General features: G+C 43.9%; 1 protein-coding gene across 1 annotated transcript in view; it reads right to left on the reverse strand.

Annotated features, from left to right (window-relative positions):
• SETD2 (SET domain containing 2, histone lysine methyltransferase) overlaps window positions 1-13,627 on the reverse strand; it is a 69,067-nt gene that overhangs the window by 25,697 nt on the left and 29,743 nt on the right. The window contains exons 6-12 of the mRNA XM_069778408.1: window positions 12,418-12,541; window positions 11,133-11,210; window positions 10,729-10,826; window positions 8,733-8,859; window positions 6,971-7,105; window positions 6,190-6,318; window positions 2,495-3,133 (exon numbers count right to left, since the gene is read on the reverse strand). Of these exons, the coding sequence (XP_069634509.1) occupies window positions 2,495-3,133; window positions 6,190-6,318; window positions 6,971-7,105; window positions 8,733-8,859; window positions 10,729-10,826; window positions 11,133-11,210; window positions 12,418-12,541 (1,330 nt within the window). The remainder of the gene's footprint in view (window positions 1-2,494; window positions 3,134-6,189; window positions 6,319-6,970; window positions 7,106-8,732; window positions 8,860-10,728; window positions 10,827-11,132; window positions 11,211-12,417; window positions 12,542-13,627) is intronic.

Genomic DNA, 13,627 nt, shown 5'->3' on the forward strand with positions numbered 1-13,627 from the left:
TTTTAGACACCAGCCACCTCCGGGCTGGGCTATGGTGGCACCTGGCATCTTAACAGGTGAGAGTTGGACAGAAGCAGTTAACTCTTAGTGCCATGATAAAGTCCAGGACAGAATGAACCCCCAGGTCACAGTTTCCCCACGAATGGTTTACAGGAGAGAAATGAGTTTTCACAGACCCATGGCATGATTCTGCTTTTTTAGGTTGGATTTTCTGGGATTACTACAAAGCTAGGGCTTATGAGACACAACCCTATTCCTCCAGCCAGACACACGCACTGCATCAGGCTATTAGCATCCTTGCAACGACCTGAGTTTAATTAGTAAGTACACAGAGAGGATGTGAATCCACATCTTAAATGGCAACTGTGACGGGTCGTGACTCCACAGCCTGACCACGGGCTTCAGCAAAGGTCTCTAGATACCCAAGGCTGAGCTTCTCCAAGCTCAAAAGAAAACACAAGCCTTGGTGATAAAATGACACTGTCAGATCAAATTTGGTCTCAAACCAACATTTTGGAGGAGTCACGGGTTTTGTAAAACTTTCACACTTTTCATTACTGTTTGTCAACATTTTTTCTCTGCTCTTTCAAGTTTAAACACTGCAGCACATGATCCTGGAAGCGAACACGTCTGGCTGCAAACAGAAGACTGGATATGGGTAGTCCAAAGCAAGTCTATCTCCAAAGCGGTGTAGGACTAAGACTTGACTTAGCTTTCAGATTAAGCAATCCTTGGTATTAGCAATAGATGGAAAAGGACTTTGTTTCAATTTAACCATAAATTCAACATGACAGTGTCACTTCAATATAGAAAATCATGAGGCACACACAGATTTTAAGAGTCTGCAAATTAAAATCTAGCAAATGATCAGATCCACTTGGTAAAGGGGGGGGGGAACAAAACCAAACACAACCTAACTTCTCTATAGAAAAGCACTTTAGTTGTTTGTACAGTAAAGTCTCACCTCTTCTCCCACTAAGATTTATGGCACAAATGATTATGCTCAAATTCTGCAAATATTCAAGAGTATCTGATTTTTCTGAAAAATTCAGAGATTAAGGTAAGATTTCTCTTAAGTCTTATGTAAATCTCTAGATACGTTTTATAAATACTAATGTTTGTAGCTACGGTCGCTGAATGGTACAAGCAAAGGTTCACGGACTCAAAGCTTGCTGTGGTCTCCTCCACCTGCGCGTGGTGCTGCAGTATGCGTAACTCCCATTATTTTTATTAGCCTCTTCTAAATTATTACTCATTATCAAATTCAATGGGTAAATAAACTCTTTAGCTACATGATGCATCATAAAACATAAATTTGCTTAAAGACTACTTCCAATAATTAAAACTGGGTGGATGCTTGATTAAGAGAAGGGCAGAAGACCCTCCACAACCTTTTCCACCAAGCCCACACCAGGCCAGGAGAATGGCAGCACCTTCAATTCCTTTGCTGGATCCTCAGCAAATGCTGCTTTTACACTTATTAAAGTGGCTCCCACCCCTCTTGCTCTCAAATATAATATAAATAATATAATCCTACAGAAGCAGCAGATGGGCAAGGAGTTTCCAAACACATAAAGAAAGCCCAGGAAATGCCTGAAGCATTGAGAGGCGAGTTACTGGAATGTCATCCTGTGTCCCATCAAAAAAAAAAAAGCTTCGGCTGAAGATCGAGCAGCCAAATTGGCCCCCTAACACTGCACAGGGGCAGGGGCCTGATTCTGGGGGAGAGAAGGCAGCCTGCAGCCACCAAGCCCTTCTCTTAAAGAGGTTATCTGCTCGAGGAAGACCTTGATAGGAGTGAAACAGTGAGCAGCTGCATACTCTAGGGGTCTTTAAAGGCTCAAATAGGACCCACAAATTTGAGTATTTACCTGATCTAAACACCAACCACAAACGCCCAGAGATTAACCCAGCACTAAAACTACAAACAAGAAGAACGCAATATGGCCAACAGACCGGTTTCTGGAGGCTCTATGCACTGCAGCTGAAAAGCAGATGTTAACAGGACAGGAAACACTGATGATCTTGCAATAACTGAATTTAAGAGTAGACGGTCTGTCAATTGTTTCAACATTGACGGGTACTGGGCCACTTCAACCACAAATGCTCGTGGCACTGTTGCTGGCCTCTTTTTCTGATTGGTTGAGAAGGGAATCTCAATCCCCTTACAGCTGCCCTCCCCCTGAACAGCCTAAAAAATAACTGGATGACTAAGGTGTCTTTGTGGTGCCCAAACGGAATTATCTGCCGTTTCCAGTGTGCAACACACCGACGCCTGGAAATCTACTGTAAGTCATGTACAGGGCAGTTTGCAATGAAAGGATATATATAGAAAGCACACAGAGAAGCCCTTTTGCGTAGAAAAGGCAATCTTAGCTGTCAAACATTTACCAACATGACAACAATTTAGCCCTGTTTGCACTGAACCACAAACAACTCTGCATTTTCCTTAGCAAGAGCAGAGGTGCTGTAGCTGCAGGTAAGTGCCTCTTACCTTGAGCTCCTTCCAGCTGTCGAGCAGCCTGGTAGCCAAATCGCTCACATCCACAATTTTGTCCGTTTGCTCTTGGCTTCTCTCGCTCTCAACATCGGATACGCCTTCCTCTTCATCTTGAGATGGCGTTTCCATTGTAATGGGCTCTTCCAACTTTGCACCATTGCTCTCTTTGACCTCTGCCTCAGGCTCAGCCTCCAGCTCCGCAGCTTGGGGTTTGCTGCTCTCCACTGGCGTGTCAACGGTGGCTTTCATCTCCTGCTGCTGCTGCTCCTCTGACACCTCCATCGAGGCACCCTCCAGCTGGTCCAGGTCCTCTTTGCCCTCCTTCCCTTCCAGCTCACTGGTTGTATCTGAGATGGCACTGTCCATGCTGTTTTCACTTATGATTTTCAGCCTTCGAAATACCAGCTTCTTGGGGGTGTCTGTATCACCTTCCATGCTCTGCTTGGTGGAAAGATCTGGCGTGTTGAGTGGCGTGTGAGCCCGCGAGGTGTTCTCGCTGGAGTAGCCGTCCCCTTCACTGAGCTGCGGGACAGCAGTCTTGGTCTGAGCCCAGCGCTGAATAATGGGAAGCACCTTGCTCTCCTCCAGCATGTTCTTGGTAGGTATAGGCAGGAGCTCTAGTGTCTTCATGATCTAATTGCAAAGACAAAAATCACATTGTTAGAGCCATTAGAATTTAAAGCCTTCTCCAACCTGGAACAATTTCCTTTTCTCAACAAGAAGTAACTCTGAAATATTGATATGATGGTGAGAGGTCATGGGTCAGGGATAGCGGCATCCTTTCTCAAGGCTGAACTGCAGTGGTGAACTTCTGCTGAGAGCAAATAAACCATGAGTGGGTGGAAAACAGAGAGCACAAGTATTTAGCAATTAAAATAATTTAGCAATTAGTTGCAATTAAACTGATTTCAAATTGCTCAGACACAGTTGGCCATACCCATTCCTAAGACAATCAATACAACAATACAGCAGTTAGATATGCTACATGAAAGAAAACCTGATCAGAAACGTCAAGATTTATCAGCAGTCAAAACAGAAGAGACTGACCCAAAAGAGTTTGCAAACTAATACCAGGAAAACTTCTTCATCGCTTGACAGAGGTGCTGTGTGCTGTAGCAGAAGCTGTAGTGTTACCAGCATCAGCGGGAAGGAGACAGTCTGCTGCTCATGGAGCTAAACCTTAAGCACAAAGAGATATGGACAACTGGGGAACTCCAAACCACAAGACAACGTGAGCATCTCTGATACTGATGCCACTTCCAGCTGATTTAATCTCGCCAGAAAATGAGGTTGCTGCTAGCACCTGCACTCCCAGTACCACAACACACTTCCAGCACCCAACAAGGCAGTCCCAGGAACAAGTATCCTCCTTTAGACACTGGCAAACACCTGGAGGTACCAGGTGATGAGACAAACACAGTACCAGAGCACACAGCACAGCTCATGCTATAGTGCTTTCACCTGGGGACCAGCCAAAAAACTTGGCCTCAACTGGGTTGTGTCCAAAGCCTGCATGAGAAACAAGTTATTGAAAAGATCTTCAAAATCCTTTTACAAAACCTGTCAGTAGGAACAGGCATCACGGGCACAGAAAGAAGCACCAGACGTTAAATAAGCACAACCTTTCCAGGATCCAGCAAGTGACTTCAGCAAATTCTCTCCCAAGACTAGACGCCAAATCCCTGTTTTTGAAGCAAGAGATAGCCAGCCCTTATACAGGACTTTTCAACTTGCTCACTTTCAAAACCAGCCCTCCAGGAGTGAAGGACAGAAGATGGTTTTACGGTATTACGCTAATTTCTGCCATGGGCACCTGATGGCCAAAAGACCATTTCTCTTAAAACAATGACGTTTGTTTAAAAAAGAGGAGAAAAAAAAAAGTGAAGTGTGATCTGGCCCCTATCCCAAGTCCCACTTGCAACCCAGTAAAGAATTACCTGGATTTTAAAAGAATATACCCAATCCACAAAACCTCAGCAAAGTTGACAGTGTATTGTGACCAGATGCACCGAGAGTGGAGACGAAGCCACCACTACCATGATTCAGTTTCCCTCTTGAAGCTTGGGGGGAGCAGCTCTGGGTTTGAGATCAACAAGGGTGAGTGCCTGAACCTATCCCAGGGAAAAAACAGAGTCTAACCTTAACCTGACCATTCATTTCTCCAAAGCTAGAGGTCAAAGATGAGTCAGAGGCAAGCTACCTAGCAGTTCTGCAATGCCATGGCACCTGTATGTCAGGGAGCAAGGAGGGTAGGCACTATATGTACAAAAATCCAGACTTGAGACTCCCTTGGAGCAACAGTTTCAACATGCATAAAGTGGGATGGATCCTACCTACCTCAAAGAAGAAAATACTGCAGTCCCAAAGGGGAATAGCTCAGCTCCCTCCTAAGAACAGTTACTGCAACACATTAACTCAGTCCCTGTAGATTTGGTCTCAAAAGATCTTTCTGTAGCCTTGTGAACAGTGCCTACCCATACGGGGGAGAGGAATGTTGACTCAGCAGCTGTCAAGCACTTCTGCTTTGGCTAGAAGTACTGAAAAGCCACATCACATCAGCAGGAGAGAAAACTTGAGGCACGCGCTGAATCCATGCCCTGTACACAACGTGCATGGCCCATCAGCAACAACATGCTCTGCACAGTGCAAGGCAGATGAAGTATGGGCAGGTCTGCTCAAACCCCACAAGTCAGCAACCTCTAACTTAATGTCAGAGACCCCTAAACCGACAGCATGGAAGTTTTCCAGGTATTTACAGTCAAAACTTTGTCTAAGGATGGATGAAGACTAGGCAGTGGAAACAGTGGCTTTCCCATGGGACACATTGCTGAGCAGACAGACCTGCTGTCCCTCTCACCACCAGCATGCAGGCGCTTCAAGAGAAGTGCAGAAGGCATCTTGCTAGACCTGATATCAAGCTAGGCTCCAAAAACCTTCAGGTATCCTCATCCCACCCCAAGAGTTGAAGGCTCATAGGCAGGTCTTCATCTTCTGATACTGACAGTGGCCATTTCTCAGAGGGAACACCTGAACCCATGGTATTAAAGAGGAGAAAGGCAGGAGTAGGACACGAATCATTTGGAAACACAAAGTACCAGCTTAGAGAAAAATTGTGCTGAACTAAGGAAGCAGGGTTGGGTAGGATTGTCACCACTTCTGAAAAAGAAGGAAGTCAGCACGAGAAGAGGGACCCTGAGCTCTAGAGCTCACATGGCTTGTGCTTTCTTGCTTGGGATGCAGGACTGGGTGCGCCTCTCCGAACTGCACAGCAACCTTCTTGTAGAAGCGTCTTTAATAAAGGAACTTCCAGATGTCTTTTTGCATGCAATGCTGAGGCACATACAGAAAACAGAAATATTCAAGTTCCACTGCAGACCATCAATACCTCAAATTCCCTGCGTGGTTCAGTATGGAATAAACAGCAATGGCAATGATCTTTGTTTAAGTCTGGCTTGTGTTGCTAACTCAGAAATCTAAGAAAAACCACAAGAGCAAATTCTTTCCATATATTAAGGATCTCCCTTAAAGCAGAAGTTTTAAGGCTGTAGTTCTGAGGATACCTGAGTTTATTTCCATGAACATTTGGCATATAATACGTATATTAAAAAAAAAGAAAAAAGAAAATCACCATGCTTCTGAGCAATTAGCAATGCTGCTAGGAAAGCTTCAAACCCAAGGCAATTACTGACCTCCAGCTGCAACTTCAGGTTGTTAGCGGTGCTTCCTCTCCCATCGCCCAGCTCCGTCATCCAAATCCAGAGGAGAGATAAGCCGTGACACTCCAGGAAGGACTTCAGGCAGGACTGTGAGTGCGTGTTCTGGATGAGCCAAAGTTAGAGACAGTCCGTGGGAATGGTCAGAGACTTACAGGCAAAAACCCCTTTGATTTCCACATGCTAACATGGCTAACTGCTCAACTGGGCTTATGTTACCTCTCAAACTCATTGCAGAAGCCAGAATTAGGCACTTGCCAAGATCAGCACACGTCTAACGTAATTTAAGTGGCTATAACTGCTGGGTTTGGAGCAATAATGTACGCAGCGGAACCGTTACAACTGTTACCTGGTGGACAGCCCGCATTGCGGAATAAAACTTAACAAGATAATGGGTTGCACAGAAAACTGGCTGCAACTCATCTGCACTCAGAGGTAAAAAAAAGACAGCTATGATTTTATACTGACAAACTACTCATTTACTCTCTAAACCTTTATGTACGAGGAATGTATTTGCTTCTAGAAACGGGCATTTTGCATCACCACCCAGGACGAGTACCACCGAATATAAAACGAGCAAAGGGTGGAGATAACACGTGATGTATAAAGTGAGCAGAACCGCTCGGCTCATGCTTGGGATGCTGGCACAAATGCAAGACCGTTCTCCCACCTTCTCCCTCTTTCTCTTAACAAGAGCTGCAAGGACATTGCTTTAACAGGGTGTTGAACCCCCCCCCTTCAGCTGGGTCCTCCTCACCTGTATGAGTTTGAGGCAGGTGAGCTTCTGCTCCAGCGTTTCGATCCGAACCATCAGCCGGGATAAGCTGAGAACTTGGTTCTTATCGGAGAGACCCTCTCCGTTCTCCAGCAGGGCTTCCAGCTCCCCATCCACCTACCACAGCCAAAGAAAAACAACTCTCAGGTTGTGCCAGGCTCATACCACCCTACGTGATGGCAGAGATAACCCGCTCCCTTGGCTTTGAGAGCCAGGAGAAGCCTCTTCCAAGCAATTTGCCCATGTGGAAAAGAAGCCTGGCTTTAATTTGACTCAGTGTGGTTGGGTTTCTTTTATCTGGCCTATTATGGGGGTTTTTTAGACCTCAAATCCCATAGAAGAGCACACTGTTCCCACCAGTTCTGTTTATACTGGGGACAGAGGGCAGCCAGTTGCACTCACACATGCAACAGGCAGGAATCCCCTGACTCCACCTTCCATTTCCCCTAATGAGTGGCACGTTTTAGATGTATACATCTAATGCTGCGTGAAGGAAATTCCAGGTGTGTACACCAAAATACTCCCAGTCGCAAGTTTATCTTTTCACACAGGAAAACAGATGTGCACTAAGAGATTATCTTTAACTGCAGATAGGTTTACTTCTTTAAATACCTAACGGGTATTTATAATCTTTACAACAAGAGGTGCATTCCTCTCCATGCAGACACCAAAACATCAATGTTCACAATTCAGCCTATTGCTCAGTGCCACCAATTAGCATTTTAAAACACCTTGTAAATGACTTATAAATAATTTCTTGGCTTCCTGTCTCTCCGATACAGTAAATAAAAATGAAGCTAGCATTTTTAAAGGTAGTTCTCCCAAAAGAGCAGGTAACAAGTCTTATCTGTAGGAATAGAGGCTTATATCTTCAAGGACAGAACAATTGCACCTTGTAGGAAGCAAAAAGAACCCATGCAGTTTCTTGTCACTGTCTGCACTCAGGCAAAACTCCTTTTGACTGCTTTGCTCAGATTTCTCTGCACAGTTTCCTACATCTACCATGTGAACCCATCCCTGCAATTCAGCGTGGGGAGTAGGTTCATAGAACCACTTGAGGAGGATTACATGCATGAAAAGCTATAAAAAGACTAAAAAAAAAAGTCTGGATTTAAGTTACATATTTCATTCACGTCCACCTGCAAACACAACTGTAACTGAAGTCAGCGCAAATACGACACATGTTCATACAAGTTCCTCCTGGAAGCTGACTTGCCTCTAGGCCAAAGCAATTAAGAGATTCAAATTTCACATCCCAGCCTGGAGATGGCAAACATCTGCGCCCTTTCAGCTGTCAAATTTCAGGTAATGTTGTAAATGGTGAAGCCGGTATTGCCTATCTTTCACTGACATTTAAAAATCATGCAAAACAAACCAAATTTTTAAAACCACATAGAATTCAGTATGCTTTGTAGTAGCATGCAGTATTGATGACCAGGTATTTTACCTGTGAAAGTCCCTCTCCAGTGGGACTTTGTGCTAAGTAACCCAGAAAAAGGAAATACAGATTTAACTAAACCTCCAAGAAAACACAAGTATTGAGGGCCCCTGTGAAAGAAAATTATACAAATACATCCATAGAAAAGATGAACCTTGAGGTCATCATGAGTCATTGATCACAGAAGAAGACTAGAGAAGTGACCTGAAGACTCACATAGAGAGAATCAAGCCCAAGGTCAGCCCTTGGTTGCTGCTACTCTTAGAAATAAATAAAAACACACATACAAGGGGGAATCAGACTCACCGAGTCCTTCTTACGGGAGCGCTCCTTTTTCATTTTTCCTCCAGCGGCTCGGATGCTGACCCTGTTCTCCCCTCCCAGGTAACCCCGGCAGTTGGCTGAGCCGCAGAAACATTTCTGAGCCTCTTTGCTGTTGGTGGGCATAAGCAACAGAGCAGTTTAATAACAGATCAACTGCATCCACAAGTTATTTTACCTTCCTCTTAAGGGCATCCTCAGAAGAAAGGGACAGAAACTTTTCTGCATGGCAAGGCCTTTCTGGCCACTAAAAATTCAAACAAAGTCTTTATTTCTTTTACATAGCTACTGTGATCCCATGTTGTCTCAGCATGACACCAAAGTCTGCTTCACTTCCAGGCTCTTTGTAGGTCAAGAACCAAGAACGAGAAAGGAAAAGGTGGGGCTGTTAGGACTGCTAACTTCTTACCACACGTTGCAATCAATATATTTCCTAATGAATATATAATCAGGATTATATATCCATTAGAAAAAAGGCTTGCATTTTACAGCTCAAAACAGAATAAAGAACAGGCTGAGGATTCGTGGAAGCAGTAAGATTCAGGTGGAAGATGTTTTTTTGCACGGATATACAGCCATAGGAGCAGAAGAGATCTAAATTATATTATATTCAGGCAATATTTCTACAAAGCCTCTGTATTTTCTACTTGACATACTATAAATTTTAACCTATATGCCAAAATTGCTTGGGAGAATGGGGGGGGTTGGAAATGTGCATAATCCACTGGAGGAACGTGGCTCTGCAGTACTAACGGCAAGAAACAGGGAAGCTCATCTGCAAGATCTTCTATGAAGCAGAATGTGAGCACAGAAAGGACAACCAAGAGATCAGAGCTGGAAAACTGCAGTGAGACGAGACTAGATATGCTGAACTCAAATATGCGAGATATCAAAGTGAACCAACACAGCAAAATGATTCTCCATCAGAGAGGCCCTAACAGAGCCATAATATGAAACCCTAATAATTTTGACTAAGCCATATACAGATAAAAATAAAATTATGGGTGTATAGACTGCATATTACATGACATTCCCCAGCTTCAGAGATATTCCCACGAGCCTAGAAGTCAAACAGGCCTTGCTCCAAGAGCAACCAGAAGGGCTGAGGCTAAGTTTGCCTGCCTTCCTGCAAGTTTGCACCAGGAACAGAAAACTACATGACAGCATCTGATACTCTAGCACAAATAATTTTATAATGCAACTAAAAATTCATCTCTGATTCTCCTCCTTATAGAAAGAGCCATAGAGTTGCAGAATGCAGGATCCAGAAGGAAGAGACACTCCTTAAACAACTGTATTCAGTAAAAAAAGCTTAGGGATTATAAAACAGATCTAAAATTAATCTCATAATTACATGTTGCTTCAAGCATGTCAGATGCTATTTAGTGCTCATCACAATAGAGAGAGTGAAATACTTTGCCATACACCTGGACAAGCAGTAATATAAAAATATTAGGCTCAGCTTTAGAGAAGGGAGACAAAGCCCACGTTGCAGCTCGCACACCTGCACTTCTGGAGTCGGACAGGAAGAGGGAACATGCTATCTGTTGGGGTTTTACAGCTCTGCAAGTATTTGCAAAGTCGTAAAACAGGGGTGGGTGGGGAAGAAGAGGCATTATTTAAGGGTATTGCAAAGTCTGGAGCTTCGGTAATTAATAATTAGAGGAAAAAAAACAGTCAAGATAATTATCTGGGAAATTTCCACTGGGGAGAGATGGTATGAAGTGGAACAAAAAGGCAATAAAGTGACCCTGGAAAAGACATATTAAATCAACAGGCAATTCATCTCCCAATCTCTTGTGTTAGAAATGGAAGAAACTTTATCCAGGTAACTTTTTATATAGTTGAATTCCAGTTCATTTACAACTGCTCTGTTAGACGAGGCTTTGCAATGGATTGTTTTGGAGCAGGATTTTTTCATTGCACCAACGCTCACAAAACCCCACTTCCAGCAGCTTAAGCAGAGGGAGCTGAAACGTACCCGTATCTCTGGAACTGGTAATCAAATGTCAGCTCTGAGCCCGATGGGACTAGTTTGGTGGTGAAAAATCCAACTCTGAGCTGCCCGTTCACAGTCCACTAAGGCAAGGAAAAAACAAGATGACAACAGTTATTACAAAAGCCAGGCTTGACTCTGGTTTTGCTTTAAATTAACAAGACTAATCCTTCAAACAGCATCACTGATAAATTTAAAATTTGTTAACTGGCTCGGAAGTACTTGCCCATTTCAAAGGTAGCTGTTTCCATTTTACTAAGTTGCAACAAAAACAACAACAACAAAAAAGAAAACAAACAGACATAAAGGAGAAATGCTTTTCACTCTGAGCTTGCTAAGTCGCAAGGCAGTGGAAGTGAGAAGCCAGCAGCTTTGATCCAGCAGTTTACCTTTTGTGTCTCGCAGTTTGGTTCACAGCTGTGGTTCATAAAACGAGAGCAGTTTCCTTTCTGTGTAGCATCAATTATCTGAAAAGAAAAGAAACAACAACTACAGTGAAACAGCCTCCCTCTCACTGCACCGGGCAGAAATACGAAGCAGTACAGCTACAAACACTACGTGTTTGAACACAACCCATGCAGAAGTCATCATTTGGAGAATGGTTTTTATAATGATATGAAGTGCCCCCAAAACAGAAGAGCACAAAGCAACTGGTACATGGTTCCTAGTTTTCATTGCAGGTTAATACAGAGTTCTTCAGTTGGGCGGGGATCCTGAATTTTTAGTATCTGTTTCTGACATGGTGCAATGACCATGAGGGCTGGGGAAGCCAAACATCTCTGCCATACGCATCGTACTCGAATAGAAAGGTCGTCTCCTGGACCAGTGCATTCTCCCTTTTATAACTGGAAACACTCCTCTGTGCCCCCTTGTGATCACGTAACAATCCCACAGCAGCTACAAAAATTGCATACTTTGGGGGAAAAAAAGAGGAAAAAAGCATTCTGAGTATTTTTAGCTCAGTTACTGTAAAGCTACGCAGATCCAAAAAGTCTTGACAGAAGACACAAGCAGAATATGATATTAAATTTCTATTTATACACTTTGTCCTCAGCGAGAGAGAGCCCATCGCCCAAGGTAAGCAAGGCTGTGCTCTCTGCGTCACAGCTCCACAATCCCATAGAGCTGAAGCAAAGATAAATAATTAAGAACTTCTGGTATATAAATATTTCAATGACAGTAATTCTGCACATAGGGATTCCACCAGTTAAAAGTGTCCCAATTTAATGTAGTTCTGTGAGCAAGGGAAGAAAGGAAACATGGTTTCTCAGTATGTCTTCTAGACTGGTTTACTTGGGTATCCAAGAAGGTTGAGTTTGGCTTGAAGCATCTGCCCAAGCTGGGACACAGACACAGTTTCTCTCCCACAGAGGTTTGCTCATGTGGAAGGGATGGGCCATACTCCATCTGTTTCCTTGGGAGGACAATTTCCCCTCTCCTAGGACACTAGGATAGAGTTAAGCTACCGGACTTCTGTTAAACCAGGTTGAAACTGAGCAATGGGTTAAAAAAAAAAAAAGCAAGGTATCAGAACACAAAGCCAGCCAAAGTTTCCTTTCCTTAGGAAAACATTTCTAATTGATTCAGGACGTTGCTTAGTGGGTTCACAGGGAGTCAGCACTGTACATAAGCAGGGCCTCCCTCAAAGCCAAGCACAGCAATCACGCTGCTCACCTCGTCATTTTTCAGGGCCATGAAATAATAGTGAATGTTCTTGTTCCGGGCATATTCCTTCACGCGAGCCTTGAACTCTTTGTGATCCAGCACTTCTCCACAGTACTCCAAGACGAAAGTATTGCTACAAAATCCAAGAAGAAAAAAGCATCACTCTGCTTAGCCACAAGCAATAAACACCAAGGAGACAGGCTCTCTAAATACAACTTGCAGCCTGGTCATCCTGGTGGTGTAGCTATGATTAGTATATGCCTTAATCTCAGGCAATTCTGATTAATGGGTTTTTTTATGCTATCACATGGGCAGGTACATCACAGTGAAAAGCGCAGACACAAGAATAAAGCTCCCCTTCAAGCAGGGTTTATTGTATAAAAGAACAAGACCTTGGGGGTGATGTGAAGAGGAAAATAAGGAGTATTAAGAGAAGGTACTGGCAGGTGGTTTTCCTCAATTGAAATGGAAAGCCCGTCTGCACCTTGCTGGTCTGGTAGGGGAAATGAGGGGTCAATAAAATATCCTTTTAAACTGTAGGAAAGGTGAATTTAAAAGCAGATATGAAAGAGTTACCCCTACACTCAGACACAAACCTCACAGATTGTATTCTGCAGCACAGCTGGGCTTTAAATCCTCCAGTCTACTAAGACACACTGCGATACAGCTTTCTTGATATCTGTCCTAAGTTTTCCCTTGCTTAATATCACCCTGAACTCTTCAACTTTTTCCTTGTGCTTAACCAGGAGAGCACCAGGAAAGCAAAAGCTCCTGCCCAGCTCCACCCAGACCAAGCATTCAGTGTTTTGGGCAAGTATCACTCACCCCACTTCCTTCCCATCGTTAATCCCAGCCCCTCGCACAGTACCATGGTAGCCTTCCAGCCCACGTGTATAAACAACGTCCATCTTTCCCCATCTCCATGTCCACCCAAAAAAATGATACACTAATCTGCTCTTTCAGCCTACAACTCAGCCGTATCTCTCTCCTAGATGCCTCCCCAGCCTGCGTTTAGCAGATACCAACATGAAGATGTCAGCAACAGTCTTCTGATGACCTGCTGCTTAGTTGGGTTAGCTCCCCTCAAATTCCTGACCACAAAACTCCAAGGCTGGGCAACAGAGGTGCAGTGGCAGGACAGCAAGGAGAGCCGAGCTAGAAATATCTTTGAACAAACCCACATCAAGTGGGACAGGTCTCCTTCTGGGTGTACAACCTA

The sequence above is a fragment of the Haliaeetus albicilla genome, chromosome 2 (assembly GCF_947461875.1).
Source record: "Haliaeetus albicilla chromosome 2, bHalAlb1.1, whole genome shotgun sequence".
NCBI lineage: Eukaryota > Metazoa > Chordata > Aves > Accipitriformes > Accipitridae > Haliaeetus > Haliaeetus albicilla.